Source organism: Actinia tenebrosa, unplaced genomic scaffold, assembly GCF_029948245.1.
Source record: "Actinia tenebrosa isolate PJP-AT-01 unplaced genomic scaffold, QUT_ActTen_1.0 PGA_scaffold1__47_contigs__length_23844297, whole genome shotgun sequence".
In the NCBI taxonomy this organism is placed as follows: domain Eukaryota; kingdom Metazoa; phylum Cnidaria; class Anthozoa; order Actiniaria; family Actiniidae; genus Actinia; species Actinia tenebrosa.
The window spans coordinates 3214810-3235729 of NW_028292578.1; the positions used below are offsets into that span (position 1 = coordinate 3214810).

The window sequence follows — 20920 nt, forward strand, 5'->3', positions numbered from 1 at the left end:
AATATTTGTCAGTATCAACTTTGTTTTTATTGCACATGGTTTTACTGCATGCGCTCTAGGGGCTTACCCATGGTGACATGAGATTATAAAACTTCTTGCAATGACCCAGAATTTAGAAAACAATGCCTTACTTTGAATGATTATTTATCCTTAAATTTCTACAGGCATATTGGAGTCAGCTGTCTCCACTGGTATATCCAACAATTCAAAGACCTTTATTTTGAAAGATGATACTGGCAGTATAAGGCAAGAAAAAACCTAGCTTTTAACTAATATAATATGCTGTCTAGAAAAAACCTCATTTCGGATTACTTCTACTTGAACCTTTTTACAACCTTCCTTCCATGATTACAGCTAATCCCACCACTGGGGATTGGGCATTCATAGTCATTGCTAAGAAGAGGGAGGAGCATTGGTACAATTAAGATATACCATTTTTAAGCCATAATTTGAACTTATTTTTCCCTTATTGGAACAGATTTTGCCAAGCTCCCTTCAAACTTCCTTACCTCTACACACACTTTTTTTTAGATACATGGTGTTTTTTGATTGTATTGTCCCATATCATGTTATATAACAACAAAAGCAAAATTTAGTTTGATTCTCTATATTAGGAATTTGTTTGGGAATTTAACTAGCCGTTTAACTTTTTTATCACTTTTAGGTGCACATTTTGGGAAATGGTGAGTACAAATGTTTCTGTGTAATCTTAATCTTCTAAAAGTTGAACACATTTGATATGTAAGAACTGAAAATAATTTTTTAATTGCCATAACACATGGGGAATGTCTAACAGGTCCTGGGTTACCTGTGCCCTCTCTTTCATTCCCACTAGCAGGTCATTCAATTTAACAAACTATTGTCAAATTTTGTTGTTTTACCCAGGATCGAGTCTTACCAAGATTAATCAGAGGCAAAAGCTACAGGTATTTTATACTTAAAAAAATCTGTTTCTTGCTTTCTCCTGACACAGTATTTTTAACAAACTTTCTTCCTATTATGATCATATCATTAAACTTACAGGTGCATTGGAAGCATGGACAGAATGAAGAGATCATTCAACTGTGTGACTGTTAGACCTTCAACACTAGCAGAATTACACTCTGCCAAAATAAGTATTGCTTGTGCTCAACTTGTAATGCAAGCATATATTGCAACATTTAGAGAAGATTAAGAATTTGAATGTTTACAAAGCATGCATCCTGAAAATATGATAAATGCATGCTTTTTATTGAATTGTCTTTAACACACTATTGAAAACAGATTTATCATGAATGAATTCCAAATGGTTATAAGATTTCTCACGATTATGTCATTTTGACTTGAAAAGAAGGAATTTCCCAAATACTAACTCATAAGCCAGTTCATACTTTAAGAATTGTTTTTAGTGTACATGCAATTTTTATCCCAAATTCCTCACCTTTTGTTTAAAAATTCTTTTGTCGTTAATTAAACAAAAGAAGGTGAGAAATTTGGGATAAAATCCATGCGCACTGGAAATGATTCTTAAGGTATGAACTGGCTTATTATTTGAGAATAATTTATTCATACATTTCACATTCCATTTTCAACAACCATTAATGTTACGAAGATAATAAACAATAGTAATATAACTGTACGATCACAATAACAGCTTGGAAATTGAAAAATATTTATGTCAAAATTAGAATCCTTCCAGTTACAATGCATTTTTCCCTATCCTAGAAACACATAAGATGGTAGCAGACATCTCAACATTAATACAAACATCAGCACTTATTTTTCTTAATGGCATTGTTATTTGCTCTCTATTACAGTACTACCCCTAGTTTTATGATTAGGTCAATCCTAATCCAACTGTTATGATTTTCTTCATGTAACATTAGCCTGCTCAAAAAGTTCTAGATCTTTATAAAGCCATACTTCTTGAAAAAGAGGTCAGTCAGCTGTAGGTATACATACTCATGCTTAATCTAAGGTTTATTTACACGGCCAAGATACATTACTGACAGGTAGTACTTTGAAGGGATGGCTGATCTTACGAGTGCATCAAGTTCGATGTACAATGTAAAGTGTACATACACTTAAGTGCAGTATGTGATCAAACTATGAAAGATTTGTTCTATCTCGATTTCTGTAAGTAATGCCTCTTGCTTTTAATTCTCTGATGACATTTCCTGGAAGCTTCCCACTTACTGATACAGCATAGCAGCCTTTAACTAAGTTATCTGAAATTAAAAGTATGGTATATTTAGTAAAAATCAAAGATTTTATATGCTAAGAGTCAGGAGTCAAGACCAAAACTCGGGTCATGAAGCTCCTAAACAGTTTTTTTTTCTAAAAAAAATGTACAATTTGCTTAAAATATTTGTTTAGTGCCTGCCATTACCTATTCTTTGCCATCTTGACACCCAACTGTCTTCTGGAGTAATAACTGATATTAACCTGTCAAGAAATACAGCACAATTGATGATCATTACTAAAAAATTAAGTTAAAAATGAATATAATCATAAAATGCTGTAAGTCTTTGATTCAGCTGTTATCTAGAATGATGAACGACTGACAGTTGCAAATATGATCATCATAAGCAGAATTAGAATTGGAAGCAAACACCTTGATTTGATACATAAAGTACAGTGTATGTGCTTTTCTACATGTAACATTGAAGAAAGCCTGGACAAGAGCATTGTGATTGATTGTTTGTTTCTGCTTCCAATTCGGATACTCTACATGTAGTTTTCACTTGTCATAAGGATAGGAGATGGAATTGGAATTGGAAGAAAATGGAAAGCTTCTGATCCATCTGATTCTGGTGTGCTTATGACTCCATTTTCTGGTTTTTGCATTGTCATACATGTACATTGCTTAGGGACCGTTCATTTTTTATCGGGAGGGGGGGGCTGGTGGTTTTTGGAGCTTTCTCAGAAAAAAATGTATAGCCCGCCTAGTTTGGTACAAATTTTTTGTATGGCCCACCCTCTCGTTCATATTTCATTGAGATGCCCCCCCCCCTCCCCCTCTACCAATTCCTCAAAAATACATATATATGTTTGTGTACAATTCAGTGAGTTCTGTAATTGTAACGTTACATTGATAATCAAAGTAACAGGGAGTACTCACATTCTAAAGTATATACATTTCAAGGCTGCCATTGTAATAGGGTTAACATCTAATTGATCGATCATTGTCTCCTCAGTACTATGATATCTCCGCATACTTTTTGTTGTTAGATTCCATACTTCAGATAAATATATGGTGTTGCATTTCCTGTTGACGTCCCTATTGTCTACAACAGCTGTCTACTTTAAATTTTTACACTTTGTCCAACACACCGATGGGGATATGACAGACTTATTGGAATTATCTTATTGTTCATGTTTACATTATCTACTTTCGTTAAAGATAGTCGAAGGGTATAAGTATAAAGTTTCTTACCGGTTGTCGTAATTATGAACGTCAGACGTCGCTTAAATCAGTTCACGAGCGGTTAGAGTATCGTACCATTCTGTTGAGTCATTCTATTGTTCTCTATATACAGTTTTTGTTTCTTTGTCTTTGAGTTCTAAATCATTCTTGAGAATATCAGGTGGTCTGCAGCCTTTGGCCAGGAATGTAGGCAATACACAGGGATGACTTTATATCATCAAGCAATACAAAAAAAGGAAAATTGTTTAATTTGTTGAAATTGTTTTTAAAAGTAAAAATAATCCAATTCATTTCTATTCACTATTTTTCTGCCAGAACGTGAAACATTAGGGGATGCTTTGTCATCGTCATTGCCAATGACTGCAAGAATTAAGTCATCGACTTCGTCATTATCATCTTGATCAACATCTTCATATTCGGATTCTTCTTCTTCTGCATCTGTGTCTTCATCCTCGGTATGTATCCTGCTACTGGCCGGTTCACTTTCTGTGCGTAGTGATGGTTTTGAATAACCAACACTTTCTCGTCTTTCCTCTTCTTCAAGTGGTCGTTAAGATCATGGTGGAGCAAATGTTTATTTAGCTCTGCCACTCGTAGCTTTTTAAGATCATCGACATTCTGGACTAGCTGGTCCCAATCGTAATTACAGTATTCTTTGTCTTGAGCTTTTTGTTTTGCTTCTGCCTTTTCTTGCTTTCTTTTTTCTTTTCTGTATTCTTTAATTTCTAGGTGTTGAAGGTAGTCAAACACCAATTTTGGCTTGACGATCAGTTTATCTGCGAATGTGGCAACACTGTCAGGGTCAGCTGTCACTACTTTCTTGTCTTCAAACCACTTTATCAGTTGTGTCCTTGGTTGCCAGTCATCCACATCTCTGTTCTTAATTGGGGTCTCGCTATAAGATACATAGTGGTAATCTGGAAGGGCTGACCAGTCTGGGTATGGTCTTGGACATTTGGTGATTGACGGTCCGACCCATGTTTGGCAAGTTGAACACTGCTGCAGGTCTGAACATTTAATGAACTCCCTGTAGTTATCCCCATCCTCGTAATGATTTTCAATGAACAGCTCTACTTTTCTAAAGTAGCAGTGCCCAGGTACCAATTCGGATTTCGATCCAGCTGTGTGGTATTCCATGAGATATTTTGTATTATAGAAGAACTGACATTCTGGTCTTGGAGTCACATGAGCTGACATGTATCCATGGGGTCCTGGGGATTCATCAATTCTGTCGCAAACCTCTTGGCAACAGTACCAAACATTACGCTCAACACATTCTTCTTCAAGAGCTTTGATTTCTTCTGATGTTATATTCTCCAAATCACTTTCGCTGATTTCTTGGTGTGGCTGGAATTTATTAAAAGGAAGGGAACCTCCATCTGATACTGCATCTCCTATGCAAGCATTAGTTCTTTCAGCAGGACATGGATCATTTACTGCTAGATGAATCCTCATCTGCCAGTCAAGATTGAACAGCCTAAAGGCTCTGCACAGAAGTTTACCCCAGAGAAGAGAAAGAAGAAAGAAAATAAGAGGAAAACAAAAAATAGAAGACAGCAGCGATATGATGCCAATATTAAGCGAGTATACAGTATTTGTATATCAAATCCAATAGATGCTGAACTCCCCAACTTCTTTTCTTACCCTCCATCCATCAAGGTCCCCGAACTATTCATTGCTGTCGAAAACATTGCTTCGGTGAAAGGCGGCATAGAAGCAAAGTGTGTCGCTCAAATAGTTGCAAATCACCTCACAAATGCAGCTGCTAGTAGACTGCTCACAAATTTACGAACAAAGATAGCGGATGAAGTCTTCTCTCACCTTTATCCCGAAGAGCAGGACACCAATTCAAATACTGATGCCCATATTGAAGTTGGTTTACATGACAGTGAGGACAATGTCAATGATGATACTGATGAAAATGAATACAGCGATGGTGACGATGCTGCTGGCACTGATGAAGATGGCGAGAGTGAGGAGGAAGACTTTTAATGGACTGCTGATATAGCTTTATCACTTTCGTTATTAATATATACTATAGATATTTATTTTTACACATTTATAGCACATTGTTCCTGTTTTAATTTCTATATCGACTGTAATAAAAATTTATTAAGGAAAAGTATGTTTATAAAAAGCGTAGCCCCCCCTCTCAATGCCTCATGTTGTGCCTGGCCCCCCCTTTTTTGGCAATTTTCCTCGGGTGGCCCCCCCCTCAAAACCACCAGCCCCCCCTCCCGATAAAAAATGAACGGTCCCTTATGACTCCAACTCTAACTCTGATTCCAATGCAGGTAAAAACCAACATTTGGCAATCAATATCAATCGATTTCCAATAACAATCATTGGATTAGTATTGATTGCCATTGATATTGATTTCATCAATACATGAATAAGACCTCATTTCGAAACTGCTCAAAGGAGTTGCAGTCAATATGCGTATGTACATACTTACCCATCAAAATTAGGACTTGTGCACAATAGAATATTCTCTTTGTTGTTCTTAAGCCTTAACACTCTTTCGCAGTTATCACATCCAGAATATTCAAACTGTTCCAATGTCTGATGAAAATAATCAAAATCACAATGACATGTATGAATCATGCAAGCTTTTATACTTTTTTTCATAACTACAGTTTATGACTATTGTATGTAGAACACATACAACCCTGATGTCTTCATTTTTGGCTTATGTCTACAAAAAATACAGTACTAACTCAGAGTATTGGGAATTTGAAGGTATGTTAACCATTTAATTATGAAAGTGGTCAGCTTCTTATGATAGCTATGGGGTAAAAAGCTAAAAGTCATGAGCTTATAAGATTTATATGATAAAGCTTTCATACATGCCTTAAAAATGCTTGGCACGGGAAAAAGTGAATTAAAATAAAGATTTTACCTTAATTAGAGAACACATAAGGCAGGCTCTAAGGTTTCGAAGTTCTTTTGGTACCGTTTCCATGTCCTTTTGGAAAAAATTAGAGACACAAATTACTCAAATCTTCGCTAAAAATCATTCGGATCCTATACTCCGAGCCCGCGGTGCAGTACTTATTGCGATCAATCCAAATAACCCATGCGCAAACGAACCACAGGTAGCCCAACGTCGATTGGAAGATCGCGGGCTCACATTTCGACCAACAGGTCCAACATGGCGGACAAAACTCCGGCTAAAAAAGTTCTTAATTTTAACGTAGGCGTTCTTGGTCATGTAGACAGTGGAAAAACTGCTCTAGCTAGAGCTTTGAGCACTACAGCATCCACTGCCTCGTTTGACAAGAATCCTCAAAGCAAAGAAAGGGGTATAACTCTTGATCTGGGTTTCTCTGCTTTCCAGGTTCCTTTCCCTCAACACTTGAAATCTGACTCCAAGGACAACGAAAGCTCGTACGATTTTCTTCAGTTTACTCTAGTGGACTGTCCTGGCCATGCCTCTTTGATTAGAACAATAATAGGTGGAGCACAGATAATAGATCTAATGATGTTGGTTATAGACGTGACCAAAGGAATTCAGACTCAGACTGCAGAGTGTTTGGTGATCGGCGAGATCTTGTGCGAGAAAATGGTCGTGGTACTTAATAAGGTTGACCTCTTGAAAGAGGATAAAAGGGAAAGTTTGATAGAAAAGGTACGACCGTAAAGACAAATGATAGACCAATTTTATTTGGGTGTATTGTTTTACCTTTTCAGACCATGTGTCATTCCCTTGAGTATGATTTCTTTATTCACAAATAACACCCTTAATACAATGTTGATGAAAATCTTAAAGACTGACACATGATATGAAATGGGAAAACAATAGTAGAGTAGTTATAAATCTCTCCCTTGATTTTTCTGTGGGCTTTCCAGTTTTCCTCTCTTCATAAAACTGCTAAATTCTGCTTGTATACAGTATAATAATGATAAAATCGGATTAACAGTGGATTCCACAGATTGGCTCTTCTTCCAATTGGAATTTAGAAGTTGATTTTTGCAGAGGGAGGAAAGCCGGAGAGGCGAGTGCTCTCACCTCTACACCACCCATGCTTCCCAATGTATGGCATCACAAGGATGTTATTTTTCAGGTTTAATATTGCTTTAAGTTATGAAAGATTTTATTCCCAATCAGAAAAAGAACCCCAATTCCAATTATATTTTAAATTTTCAGATGAAAAAAAGAATTAACAAGATTTTAGACACCACACCCTTTGCCAAGAGCCCAATCATCTCAGTTGCTGCTAAACCAGGAGGCCAAGAGGACACAGAAACTGAATCAATTGGTATCATTCAGCTGGTAGAAATGCTTACATCAATGACTTATATTCCTCAAAGAACATCTTCTGGATCTCTCCTCTTTGCTGTTGACCACTGCTTTTCTATCCGTGGACAAGGTACTGTAATGACAGGAACAGTCCTTAATGGTAGCATTAGCTTGAACGATACAATAGAAATTCCTTCTCTCAAGATCACCAAGAAAGTCAAGTCCATGCAGATGTTTAAGCAGTCTATAAAGTGCGCCACTCAAGGTGACAGAGTAGGAGTATGTGTCACACAGTTTGACCCTAAACTTTTAGAGCGAGGACTTGTTTGCAGCCCTTCAAGTGTACCGCTTGTTTTTGGTGGAATTGTTTCTGCCAAAAAGATTGGTTATTATAAAAGTGCAATCACTGCTAAGTCTAAATTTCACATCACTGTTGGCCATGAGACAGTCATGGGTAGAATTCAAGTATTTGGGTTACCAAAAGGCGAGTCGCCAGGAGAGGATGGCTTCAGTTTGGACAGAGAGTATATTTATCAAGAAGAACTGGTCAACCTTTCAAAAAGCCAGAATGAAACAGAAAACAAAGAGGAAAGTGTGAAGACGACATCAAGTGCAGGAGATGACCTTTCAGACCATCAGTGGTTGATTATTGAGTTTGAAAAGCCAGTTGTATGTCCAGAGAATTCACTATTGATTGGTTCTCGCTTGGATACCGACATACATCTCAACATGTGCAGAATAGCATTTCATGGAAAGCTTCTTCTCCCATTTACAGACAAAGACTATGCAGATACTGTGCTGCCCCAGCTGAAGGTCTTCAAGATAAAACACAGGGAAGGAATTGTAGAGAGAATAGTTGATGACTACACTGTGATTGGCCGATCTCTCTTTAAAAAGGAAACCAATATTTCAACCTTTACTGGTATGAAAGTGAGTCTCTCCATAGGAGAAGAAGGCGTCATTGAGGGAGGCTTTGGTCAAAGTGGTAAGGTGAAAGTCAGAATTCCTGCAGGGCTTAAAAAAGAAACCATTCAACAGCTTCAAGCATCGGGAAAGAAGAAGAACACCAAAGGAAAAGCAGTAGAATCTTCATCTTCGACTTCAGGGGAATCAACAGGAAGTAAGGAAGCTATCAAAATAATCTTGAAATTTAGAAGGTATATACATGACAAAAAGAAAAGAATGATACAAACTTAACAAAATTTAATGATTTTATAGAGTGCAAACAATATAGAGTGCAAACAATATAGAGTGCAAACAATATAGAGTGCAAACAATATATCCGTGAAACACTAATTACTAAATTGTTCAAAATTATTAGTGCTAATTAAACAATAGAAAACAATGGAATTTGCATGAAATTGTGCTATTTAGTATTACTAAAGTTTCACGGTTATATCGTTTGCACTCTATCCGTGAAACACTAATTACTAAATTGTTCAAAATAGTGCTAGTTAAACAAAAGAAAACAATAGAATTAGCATAAAATAAGTTAGTATTACTAATATTTCACGCATATATTGTTTGCACTTTAATATACATCAGCCATAAATAACAAATGTAGGTAGGTTATGTAATAGGTAACTTTCAATATTCTAGTTGAGTGGTCAAGCATAAGTGTTATTCAAGTCAAGGCACTGGGGAAACAAAAATGTATTCACAATATATTATTCTAATGTTTTCCTGGAACCTCGACTTAGATTATTTTGTGCTTGATCACTTAACCAGAATATTGAAAGTTGGCTATTGTAATTATTACGAGTATGAAATTTAACTAAATTTGTTTTCTTTAAAAAATCTCGGTTGACAAGATTTGATCATCAAACAGTTCTTATTGTTTTGTATGCAGCAATATTGTGCTGTACTAATAATGACAGTGTCATGTGTTCTTGTTAATTTTTACCATGTTGTGATTTGTAAACGTGATTGTATCGCTTGTATTACAGAATAATTAATGAAACAGTCAAAATTAATAACAAAGGTGCCATTGAAGATTATTTCAGGGGGTGGCTGTTACGTCAAAAGATTTGACATTTCTATTTGTTGTTATTTTTAAAACTCCAAAGGGGGTGGCAATGTACCCCTGGATCCACCATTGATCAGTTAATCATGCTAGATTGTGATGAAATCTTCAAGGAAGGAGTAAGAGGAATGTACTTGAATCTGTAGCTTAAAAAGATTGCTAAACAAAAATTCCAATTGTTTATTTTTTATATACAGTATCATAGAAATTGAATAATTATTTAATACTTCATATTATAACTCATACAAACTTTTGAAGAATATATATGCATTAGAAATAAGCCTAACTATTTGTTAATAAAACACTGTAACTTACATCAGAGGAGTGTTTGCCACAGGTACAAAAAAATACAGTAAATTACAAAATTTATAAGACAAAAGAAGTAACAGACTGGTATGATTGACCATATTCTCTTCAGAATCCAACATTCTCTTCAAAATCTGACCTGATAAATATCCAAAGTTCTAAGGTTTTTCCTTTCTCCACAAAGATCAACTCCTAAATTTAAATTGGAATTATCCAGGGCTGAGTTGTTCAAAGCTGGATTAGCACTAATCCAGGTTTAACTCTATAGGTCTTATTAAGAGTTAACCCAGGATTAGCACTAATCAGGCTTTGAACGACTGGGCCCAGTAGAATAAGAGATAGGAATAAATAATAACCACTGTTAATTTCCATTTATTTTATTTCTTTCAAAAACCCCCTTAGTTTCCCTCGTTCACTTACAGCACGTCCCATCACATGTTAGAAATCCTACAATTATTAGCCATTGCAAAAAAATAAGGCTTTGGTGGACGTCATTCAAAGTATTTATATGACATTGTTGAAAAACAAAAAGTTTTTCAAAGGCACGTGCCTATGGAATGTCATGGAAAATGCCTTGATGTACACCATAACTATTAACCTCATTGTGATAGAAAATTGTACAATTTTGTACATGCCATTAGGAAGCTCTGGTAATACAGGTGTAAATTAATGCAAATACCCTCCTTAGGACTTTGCTCAACACAGGTTGGTTAATACAGATATAAATTTGAGGTATCACAAAATAAGTTGCATTACATAGAGCGTTGTTAAATCCTGTGTCCTACATACAGTATGATAAATATAAGATTGTGTAAGAAACATTAACATGAAGGTAAGGTCACCCTACTGTTAAGTCTATTTTTTGGGGTGTTAAAAAGGCCCCCAAAAGGCATGTCCCCGGTGAGAGGCATATTGACAATTTTGACTTGGACAATAGCGAACGAGTCACTGTTGCAGCAGTTTTCCCAGTGGAAATCTTGTCACACAAGCACATTATCTGTTTTAAAAGTACTACAAGGATGAGGAGTCTTTATCAATTTTGGAAGGCGCACCTATCTACATGTAAAAGGCCACTAAGTTATGAAGGGCACATATGCCCTAGCCTTTTAGAGATGACAATCTAAATAAAAAGTGGACGCAACAGCTAATTTTTGTCTCATTGGCGAAATGCACAAATAAGAATATAAAAGTTGATGTCATTTTCTGCTGTAGTTAAGAATATCTCTCCAGTAATGTTTGTTATAATCTCCCATAAAGTTTCACATGGGCCAAATCATTGTGGATATATTAAAGATATTATCTTCCTTATCATTTGCCTTGCTACGATAATCGCAGACAGTGGTTTGAGTCAGCACAACACAGCTGTTACCAAGACAACGGGCTTTTCCTTGGCAAATTCACAGAAATTTGCTCCATATTTAATATATTGAAGTTGTGAATCTATGCAGTTTTAAAGCTCTTCAAAAAATTCAATTCTCGCTTTGGAAGTTCCAGAAGATATCTGAAAACGAAAAATTGAAATTATGATGGGTGAAATTTCACTAGCTCTAGGATGATTAAAGGTGGACCTTTTAGCAGACCTGACTCGCACTACAAGTGAGTTTCGTTTGCATTAGTTAAAAGTAATTCTACATTATCGTCAAGTCTCAACTCACGTCTTTTGCCAATAAGGAGGTAGGATGCTTTTCGTGAAACTAGACTAAGGCAAGTACGTTACAAGCTGAAACCTTTAGCTAAAGCCCCGTCTACTTATATCCGGATTTTTTGAAAACAGTTTTTCATTCAAAAAAATCTCGAATACTGCAAGTAGCGTTTTGGAATAGTTTTCGCTTTCCCCACCTATCCGTTTTCGCGAAAAGTTGCTTTTTCTAAGGCCAATCCACGAAGAACAAATTTGTTTTCAAAAATATCCTGATACGTGTGGACGGGCTAGTAATTGTTACAAGCTGAAACCTTTAGCTAAAGACATCGGTTGGCTCTACGCGTAATTTCAACAACAATCTTTTTTTAGTTGATATATTAAAATCTAACCTTTTGCAATGTCGAGTACTTATTATCTGCACCTCTAGATTGTTCGTTATGTATGCTATCCCACAGATAATGTCTATCGCTTGGTTTTAACTCCTACAAAAGGAAAAGATAAATATCAAACTAGGCACTGAGCTAATCGCCACCCGGTTAGCTCAGCGTCGGACTGTTGTGCGGGAGGTCGTGGTTCAAGCCTCATCCAGACCAACACTCAAGGTCATAAAATAACTGAGGAGAAGGTGCTGCCTTTGTAATTACATCTGCAAATGGTTAGACCTTCATGTCTTCTCAGATAAGGGCTTAAAACCGTAGGGCCTGTCTCCCAACCCTTCCTAACCTACAGTAAAATGGGGTCATTAAATAACCTGTTGAATTATTCGTATAAGAGTAGGGGATTATCTCCCGGTTCAACAGCCTATCCCAATTTGGAGGCATAATACTAATCTACTAACAATTCACACTCATGATTGTAAGCTGCACGGCTGCCATACGCCTTAATACGCAGCCCGTAAAGTCCTCCACTGGTTATAAATGTAAAGCGCATTGAGATATTTGAAATGCGCTACATAAGAAACTCCCATTATCATTATCATTAAAGTACATTTGTGGGTTACTAGGTCCTATAGGACCCACACTTTGCAATGCGCTCTGCGCTCTACGCGCCATGTTAGAAATCGTGCATGACAAGATATCAGCTTTGTCAATTTTTAAGGAATCGCTGTGATTGGGTGAATCGTGCGAAAAACGTACATGGGAAGCCATTGCAGTGTTACGATGAAGTCGTAAGTCAGGATACGGCGTACGCTTCTTCGCGAAAAGAGCTCTAAAGAAAGCGGTACTTGTCTGATAGGAAAATTTTCCATCAGCTTATATCAGACCATACCTCCAGTTCTGTTCTTAAATCACCAGGTTGCAGCTGTAGTTGTGCACTTTTATTCCTGGTAATGAAATCGTACCTAAAGAAAATACACCGCAAATAATGCAAGGAATAACTTAGAGGGGTGAGGGTAGGGGCAGTTTGGTGCAAACATAGAGAGCCCGCGTTCAGACATTTTCGCATGTGTCAGTGCTGTAGGAAGATCAAGTAAAAATTTGGAAATATTTTCAGTTAGGACTCTTAAACCGCCTCGAATCTTAAACACTTTCATTTTCACAGATTTTTTCAGGTTATTATTTTCTGAACTTTCTACTGTTTCAAACCCTCTAAAATGAAGCATTGAATTCATTACACCGAGTGAGCAAAATAAATGTTATTTCCAATCGTTTGGCTCAAGGGATGATTTAAAGTATGTATTTTAAATTAAAAGTGAAGAAAACTGTGTTGACGGTTTCGAGTGCCCTTACTGTATATAATGCTTGGAAAACGTACACTGGTATTTGCCCAAATACTAATTTCATTTGTCGTGGTTCAAATAGAGTGCAATCTAAGAGAAAATGAACTAAGAGAAGGAAATTTCTGGTATTCATGCTGTAACCATCATAGGCACCGTTTGATGCTATTTTTAGAATCATTCATTTGAACCTTTGTTTTTCTGCACGCCCATACTGCGCGCGCTCTATGGAAATACAAGAAAAAGTACAAGAAAACATGAGTAAACAGGGTAGAGCGCGCGCAGAAAAACAAACGTTCAAATGAATGATTGTAAGAATATATTCTATTCTTAGAATCATTGATTCTAAGAATAGAATCGATGATTCTAAAAATAGCATCAAACAGTGCCCATGATGGGGCGCGGGAATTCCTTCTCTTAGTTCATTTTCTCTTGGTGCAAACCATATATCCTTGAAATACTACTAACTAATTAGTACAAAATAGCATCAACGAAACAATTGAAAACAAAAGAACTAGATGTGTTTAGTTAGAGTACACTATATAAAACAAAGTATATACCAGACCTTTCTTGTTCATATTCACCATACGCTGAGCTCATTTCTCCATCTGATACTAACTGACCCACGCTTTTGCTTTGAAAGGAATCTGTTCTCCATGAAGCGGCATTACTCGTCTAAAGAATATTTCAAGCAAAGTTTCAAGTTTTGGGTAAGATGCGCTAAGGCAAAAGTACTATATACACTGCCTTTTTCAACAAAACAAACCACAAAACAAACCAAAGGTTATCGGAAACAAAGGAGATACGTCATCCAAGATTCAGAGAAAATGAACTAGACAGAATAGCTGAATTTTCGGTCAAGAACGCGGAAGTTATCGTGTCGAGATATCCAGTGTTGCATATTGTTTGTAGTTGATAAAGCCACTATAAACACCTCCATTATTCGTGTTTAGATGTATGCCAATAATTCCATCAGTCTTGGGATGACCTATCTCTTAGTCTGCTTTTGCTCTGATAACCTTTTTGAAATGGGTGTATAGCATTAAAATATTCGTTACCGGTAAAGTAGTAGCAGATGTTGACATCTCTAGAAGTCTCCGCACGGCAGCTTCTCTTGCCCTGCGCAGTAGGAATATCACACAATGAGATTATTGACTTTAAGAGGGCATGGCACGCGGAACTACCACGAGATGGAATCCAATCACATCGCGCGACATCATTGCTCATCCAATGAAAATGCTCGGACACGGCACGGTCACGGTTAAGGCACGGCACATCTACGGGTACGGTGTGTTCGGTGGAGTTTTCAAAAGTATACAAATTTTGCTCTTTGACTTAAATTTTTGTTGCTCACAGCAGAAACTCTCTCAACTCTAATAGCAACAATGCACATTTGTTGTGCGCGGAGTGGTAATGCGAGCAACATTTGCGCTGCGCATGCAACTTGCAAATCCACAATGTTGCGCGACGAGTTGCGCGACCTTTGTTGCCCGTATTGCCGCACTTTAACGTTGCATTATAAGATGGCCTCGTGTAACATGGCGTGCGGTTAGATATTTTGTTGTGGCAACACGCTGCAAGTTTTCAAATGACGTTCAAAACTCACAACATCGTTGCAATCTTTTTGTGTTGCCGTGTGCGCATTGTTACACAAAGCCAACTGTTAACGCAACGATTTTGCGCAAAAACTTGTCTCGCGTAACCGACCACCTTAATGCATTCAGCATGTTTCTTCCTATAACTAGAAATTATATGAATTTATTTCAATACAATAAAGGCTAGAATAGAATAGTATAGTGTTTACCTGGTTTCAGATTCTTGTACAACGTGCCCCATTAGTTTTTCTGTTTCTTTCGCCTTTCTTTGCATTGCCATTTTATCGTCTACTGTCTAGAATGGTCACACAGAGATTTTTAATTTTTTCAAGTGTGTGAAAACTTTCAGAGAGATATCCACAAAAAAATATCACCTAGAACTGTATTTGTTTTTACCTTCATTGCTGTTGCTCTGAGCTTCTGCAGCTCTTCTTCAGCATCTGTTGCCTTCATCTGAAGCAACGCTGCCTCCTCTTCTGCTACTCGAGCTTTTTCTGCTAAAAGTTCCGCCATTTCTTCAGCCTGCATCTGGTGTCATGAAAGAAATATAAGTTCCGCTTGATATGGGTTTTTTAGCCTGCGTTGCCAACGGTCTGCGAGGTGGTGGGGGAGGGGGAGGGGGAGGGGGAGGGGGAGGGGGAGGGGAAGGATAAGTGGTTGTTTCGTTGTACTTACTAAAGCTTCCCTAGTTTTTTTCGCATCTTCTTGGTATTCCAATAGTTTCTTTTCAAGTTCTTCTTTTTGTTTCACCGCTTCTTCCCTTGCTTGTCGTTCTTTTAGTAGTTTATTCCTTTCAATCTTTTAAAACAAAACCAGATTTCCTGACACTAAACTATCGTTCATAATGTATTCAGAATATAGTTTATGAGTGTGACGTCAATCGCATGCATAAGGAAAAGACATCCGGGTCCAAAAGGGAAAACAGTTTTACAGAGAGTTATCTTAATACTCTTTCTTCACTACAGAATTTGATGTTCAAAGTTTTAATCGTTTCAAGTAAAAGTTAAATCATTGAGAACATTTCTCCCCTCATTTAGCGGTTTTTGTGAGCAGTTGGACAAACGGAAAAACGTCCTGGTTTCATGACTGATTTAAATGTTTTACCTGTCTTCGTAGTTTTTCTTCTTTTGCCAAAGCCTTCATCTGTTGGATTTCCATAGTATCTGGTTTCCTTCTTCGTTTATAAAGTTCGTGGTTCCCAATACACAACTCTAGAATCTACGTCGAGAAATGTAGATGATACGGTTATTGAAGTAAAACGGTAAGAGACAATCAAAAAATGACGGAAAGAAGGAGGGAAAGAAGGAAAGAAGGAAGGAAAAGAGGAAAGGAGGAAGGGAGGAAGGGAGGAAGGGAGGAAGGGAGCAAGGGAGCAAGGGAGGAAGGGAGCAAGGGAGCAAGGGAGGAATGAAGTTGTAAAAAAGCAAAGGTGTGCTAGTTATACGTTCACCTACCACAGTACTGGTGGACAGGTTATCTGTCTTGAAGACAAAGTCTGGGGATTTCTTATCCACACATTTTATTTCAAACTACGACAAAAACAAAACAAAAATAAATCAATTGATAACTTGACTCAGTGAACAGTTTAAGGCACTTTCACAGAGTGAAACATCAGTACCTAATGAAAATGTGTCACGAAAATCCTTGTAAAAGGACTTGCACAAAATATGCTTCTACTCTTAGGTGAAGAACATGTAACATGGCGAACTTAATCAATTGTTTAAAAAACGTGTCCTAATAATGCCATTTTAATGTGCCACAAGAGTAGGGTTACTACAACTGATTACACTTACTCTCTTATCATGAAATGAGATATGCTTCGTTTCATTCCATGGGAAAGATATTTTTGGGTTCAGCTTATGATCCTTTTCATAGACGTTTAATCCATGGGCATCTATTCCTAAGCACAAAGGAGTTCCTTTCTGATTCTAGGGGAAAATGAATAAAAAATATTGATAATAATGCATGATGAGGAGGCAACAATTGTGACAAATGACAACACAATGGTGACAAAAACTACATTGAGAAAAAGGATGATAAATGATGATGATGACGATGACTAATGACAACTGATAAAGTGGTGATGAAAACTACAATGACAATGTAGATGATGACAATCATGATGATTTTTACAAATAGCTGTGATAGTGTATTCTCGCAATCTATTGGCTGACACCTATGATCAATAAGATGACAGACACATAGAATGACGAATCGCTCATGCACGGGGCAGCGGGCATTTGAAACCATTTTCTTTTGAAACTTTTTCTTTGTTCTGAGAAGGTCTTATTCAATTTCGTTATTGTTAAAAACAAATCATTCATATATTTCCATTGTCTTTCCTCTTTATATTGATCATAGATAATGTCTTAAAATGTTCAAAACTTTACAGTCAAACTGATGATGATGGTGGTGATCTTGTTTTCCTGTATGTACAAACTAAAACTAATAACTAAACTCAAACCAATAACTACTGAATTTTATTTTCTGCAACCATTATCCTAACAGATAAAGATAAGGTTTCTCCTCAAAGGATGCTGCTGAAATTTCCAAATTACCTTAATTTCAAAGTATCTCACTCCATACATTTCAAGATCTTGTGCCAATTTGAGGTATTCAACTTCCGCTTCATCCCTTAAGTGTCAGTAAGAAATTTTTGAGTATTACTCAATGATCACACATGTGGGGTGTATATGTGTTGGGGGGGGGAGGGTGTATACGCGTTGGGGGGGGGGGGGGGGGAGGAACGGATCATCACAAATCAAGAATAAAAGAAATCCTATAGATGGGCATACAATAATAAAATTTGTTTTCGTTGATTGTTATTTAAATTGCCAACCGGGAATCTATCGGACAATCCAATAAAGCAGTGACAATTTAACCTATTGTTAAAAATGGTTGGCATATTTACCTCATGATGGCAATGTTTATGAACATTATTTCCACCTTTTAAATAAACACAAAAATTTCCTCTGCACAGATTTACCCACCTTGTTAAACCCTTATGTTCACCATACCAAGAAGTGATTCTCTCCTCCCACATGTCTGGTGTCATTTGGTACTGATCAAGAACCTGTCATGAAAAAACAGAAACTCATTACATATGACAGAATTGATTTAATACCTAAATATTTGCCTCCTGACGGTTCATAACACTATACTGCATGGATTGCAGAGAGTGTGGTTGTGGGGGCCCAACAAGAAAATACAGACAGACAAGTGCTTCAGCTGCCCCCCCTTCCTACTCCTCCCTAAAATTACCCAGTGTGTTGAGCCCCCCCTTTAAAGTCAAATTCTACTTTCAGACAATGACATTGGTAGCTCTAAGCCTGGGTATGGTTTAATCATTTGCAGATCAAATTGAAATTTGGCATGTGGGATTTAATTGCAGAAGGAAGAAAAGTGGGATAATCTGGATAACAACATGCACACACACAATGAGAGAAAGACAGCTTTAGATATCAATATGTGGAAAAAACCTGAATAATTATTTACCCTTTGTGGCAGAAGATGTTCATTCTTAAGAAATCCTGGCCTATGAATGTCTTTTTCATAGTCTCCATACTACAAGATTAGGAACAATGTAACAATATTTAGTACCTTAGGATATCAAATAATTCTTTGCAATAATGTATATTAACGTTGAAAAAAGTTTTTTATTTAAGTGGCTAGTCGTTAGCGCTCTCTCACTTAATTGAGGACACTTTTCACTCACACGCACTACCACTACATTAAATGTTCTATGCACACAACACTCAAATCACATGTTGATTTTTATGAAGTGAGGAAACGGGAATACCTGGAGAAAACCCTTGTAGCACAGGAGAGAACAACACATCAAACAAACTCAATTCACATGTGATGATAATTTGCAGGGCTCAGACCACTGGGACCCCGACCCGTTGGACTCACAGCAGTGAAAGACAACACGTTAGCAGTGTAGGCCACCAATGCTACTCATGCATGCTGATGCAGATCAACGTCATGTTGGCAGAGGATGAAAATCTGATAATTTGGAGATAAAGGTCTGTTGTAGTATAAAGGGACAAACTCAGCTCATGTTGTCAGAGTAGAGCCATTGGAACAAAAACAGTGAGCTAGACAGAAACATTTTACTGCTGCACACATAAACATTTGAGTTATTATCTAGTTACAATAAGAAACCTGAGTGCATAGCTAATTTGTCACGAAAAGCTAAAAGGAAATTGGAGAAAAGGAATGGAAAGAGAGGAAAAGTGAAAGCAATAAAAAAGAAGTAGAAAAAATGTACAGAGAAGTTAAAGGGATGGAAGGAAAGGGAAATAAAGAAAAGGAAAGAAAAGGAAGTTAGGAAAGGAAAGGAAAGTAAAGGAAAAGATGAAAAAAGGGGTAGCCTAAAGCTAAATTATGGTAATATTACGATGAATTTTGAGAGACTTGATGGACTACTTCAACTTTTTATGAACTATGTAAAAGCCACCAATGAATCTAATAGGAATTGAACATGCATTAATCTATGACTAACCTTTGCTTGAACTGCATAAGATGCAAGTAAAACCGATGCTTCAGGAGGGCAGAAGATATCCATTTTTAAAATAGCTTCCTTGACCTGTAAGAAGAAGAGGTGCTTGGTGATCTCTTGAACAAGCTCCTCTGCAACATCCTCAGGATAAAACTTGACGCGAAGATGGAAAACCATGGGATTATTAGATTCGACATTATGACTTCTGACCTTGTTTAATAGACAAGAATTTATTTATAGTATTAAATTATGATAAAACATGAGTGCATGAACAAAACTAAAAAGTTTGGGACTTTCATAGATCCTGGAGTGGGAGAGGCTGAAAGGTAGTGGGCTATAGTCCCTCCTCTTCTTGCAAATATGCACTAAATTTTTAAATCAATGCCCTATCATTTTTATCTTTTGCATACTAATTAAGTCTCTTACATTTTAAAATCCTAGCCTCTTCCCACTTTTTTAACTTTTGTATAATATAGTATCTTACATTTTACAATCTAAGCTTTCCCACTTTTTAGGGTTCCGAGGTCCAGGTTACCTTTCTCATGCAACATCCACATTAACTCAAAAGTAAATAATATAAGTTGGTAAAGATTGTCCTTTAAATTTTGGTTGGTTCATTTGTCTAGTAGCTGATGATGGTCTTTCAGGAAGCTTAAAGGTGCAACCTTGCTCCCAACATCCCCCTGAAATTCCCCCCTGACCCCAACTCCTTCTCTTTCTCTTCTCTTTGAATCAGCATTCTATTTTATGTGCTACTGGATTAGAGAGAAGGTGATCAAAATGAAGGTGTGAAACAACTAGGCCAGACTAGTGTACACAAATAACCTACGTAGCTAAATCTGTTTTTTTAGATGATTGTTTTATTTTTTCTTTTCCCTTCGCTCTTTTTTCCCACCACTCCTTTCCATTTCAAATTATTTTTCTGTCATTCCATGACCTTTAAACAGAAAGATAAAATAATTTTTTTAAAGCAATAACAAGTTTTCTTATTGTAGCAATAAAAAGATTCGCGGGCAAAATGCAGCATCCGAGGGTAAATAATTAAAGAACAATGGTATTGCAATTGTACAAACCTTTTTGTTCAACTGAAGCCATGACAATATCCCTTTGGAATCTTTATATTCCAATCCAAAATACCAGGTTTCGCGTATACCAAGAGTCCTTACTACCAAATCAAATAAATCGCTTCCTTTGGTCTGCCTCTGTAAGCAACAATCAAGGAAATTTAGAACAGAAAAAGATAGGAACAGTCGTTTGTACAAGAAGACGATTCCTTATGTAAAAATGTTATGGTTCTAACCTCGATCGGGAACTCCAATTCCGCGTCCATCGTACTGATTTTGACGTTAAAGCTCTTAGGCATTTTGTGGCTGTCATTTGGCTTTTCAAATAGTACAAAGATATCAAGAAAAATGCGAGGGATTATTTACAAAAGTTTGGTTCTTTATCGACCGACATCATAACATCACTCTCAAAACAAATCCCTTTCT

General features: G+C 36.9%; 3 protein-coding genes across 3 annotated transcripts; 1 reads left to right on the forward strand and 2 right to left on the reverse strand.

Moving 5' to 3' along the window:
* Positions 1 to 1634: 1634 nt before the first annotated feature.
* Positions 1635 to 6449, reverse strand: LOC116294753 (transcription elongation factor SPT4-A). Its single transcript, XM_031702407.2, has 4 exons — positions 6306 to 6449; positions 5862 to 5968; positions 2369 to 2424; positions 1635 to 2207 (listed from the first exon to the last, which is right to left on the reverse strand). The coding sequence occupies exons 1-4, from the start codon at positions 6366 to 6368 to the stop codon at positions 2086 to 2088; spliced, it is 348 nt and encodes a 115-aa protein (XP_031558267.1). The 5' UTR covers positions 6369 to 6449; the 3' UTR covers positions 1635 to 2085.
* A 104-nt stretch (positions 6450 to 6553) lies between these two features.
* On the forward strand, positions 6554 to 9985 carry LOC116294712 (selenocysteine-specific elongation factor). The gene is made up of 2 exons (XM_031702357.2): positions 6554 to 7034; positions 7554 to 9985. Exons 1-2 carry the CDS (start codon positions 6558 to 6560, stop codon positions 8841 to 8843), a joined length of 1767 nt encoding a protein of 588 aa, XP_031558217.1. The 5' UTR covers positions 6554 to 6557; the 3' UTR covers positions 8844 to 9985.
* A 351-nt stretch (positions 9986 to 10336) lies between these two features.
* Positions 10337 to 20907, reverse strand: LOC116294748 (merlin). Its single transcript, XM_031702402.1, has 17 exons — positions 20731 to 20907; positions 20504 to 20632; positions 19434 to 19640; positions 18425 to 18493; positions 17920 to 18002; positions 17488 to 17563; positions 16723 to 16857; positions 16384 to 16458; positions 16034 to 16147; positions 15605 to 15727; positions 15326 to 15457; positions 15139 to 15224; positions 14393 to 14453; positions 13900 to 14009; positions 12887 to 12959; positions 12007 to 12099; positions 10337 to 11476 (listed from the first exon to the last, which is right to left on the reverse strand). The coding sequence occupies exons 1-17, from the start codon at positions 20791 to 20793 to the stop codon at positions 11426 to 11428; spliced, it is 1680 nt and encodes a 559-aa protein (XP_031558262.1). The 5' UTR covers positions 20794 to 20907; the 3' UTR covers positions 10337 to 11425.
* Positions 20908 to 20920: the final 13 nt, after the last annotated feature.

Bases quoted from the DNA above. Each gene is read 5' to 3' on its own strand.
- LOC116294748 (XM_031702402.1), bottom strand. From the start codon at position 20,793: ATGCCTAAGAGCTTTAACGTCAAAATCAGTACGATGGACGCGGAATTG. The intron at 16,148-16,383 runs GTAGGTGAACGT...TTCTCGACGTAG, and splicing joins ACCTGTCCACCAGTACTGTG to ATTCTAGAGTTGTGTATTGG. The intron at 14,010-14,392 runs GTAACGAATATT...AATATTCTTTAG, and splicing joins CATCTGCTACTACTTTACCG to ACGAGTAATGCCGCTTCATG.
- LOC116294753 (XM_031702407.2), bottom strand. From the start codon at position 6,368: ATGGAAACGGTACCAAAAGAACTTCGAAACCTTAGAGCCTGCCTTATG. The intron at 5,969-6,305 runs GTAAAATCTTTA...TATTTTCATCAG, and splicing joins TTATGTGTTCTCTAATTAAG to ACATTGGAACAGTTTGAATA. The intron at 2,425-5,861 runs GTAAGTATGTAC...ATTTCTTGACAG, and splicing joins ACAAGTCCTAATTTTGATGG to GTTAATATCAGTTATTACTC.
- LOC116294712 (XM_031702357.2), top strand. From the start codon at position 6,558: ATGGCGGACAAAACTCCGGCTAAAAAAGTTCTTAATTTTAACGTAGGC. The intron at 7,035-7,553 runs GTACGACCGTAA...TTAAATTTTCAG, and splicing joins GGGAAAGTTTGATAGAAAAG to ATGAAAAAAAGAATTAACAA.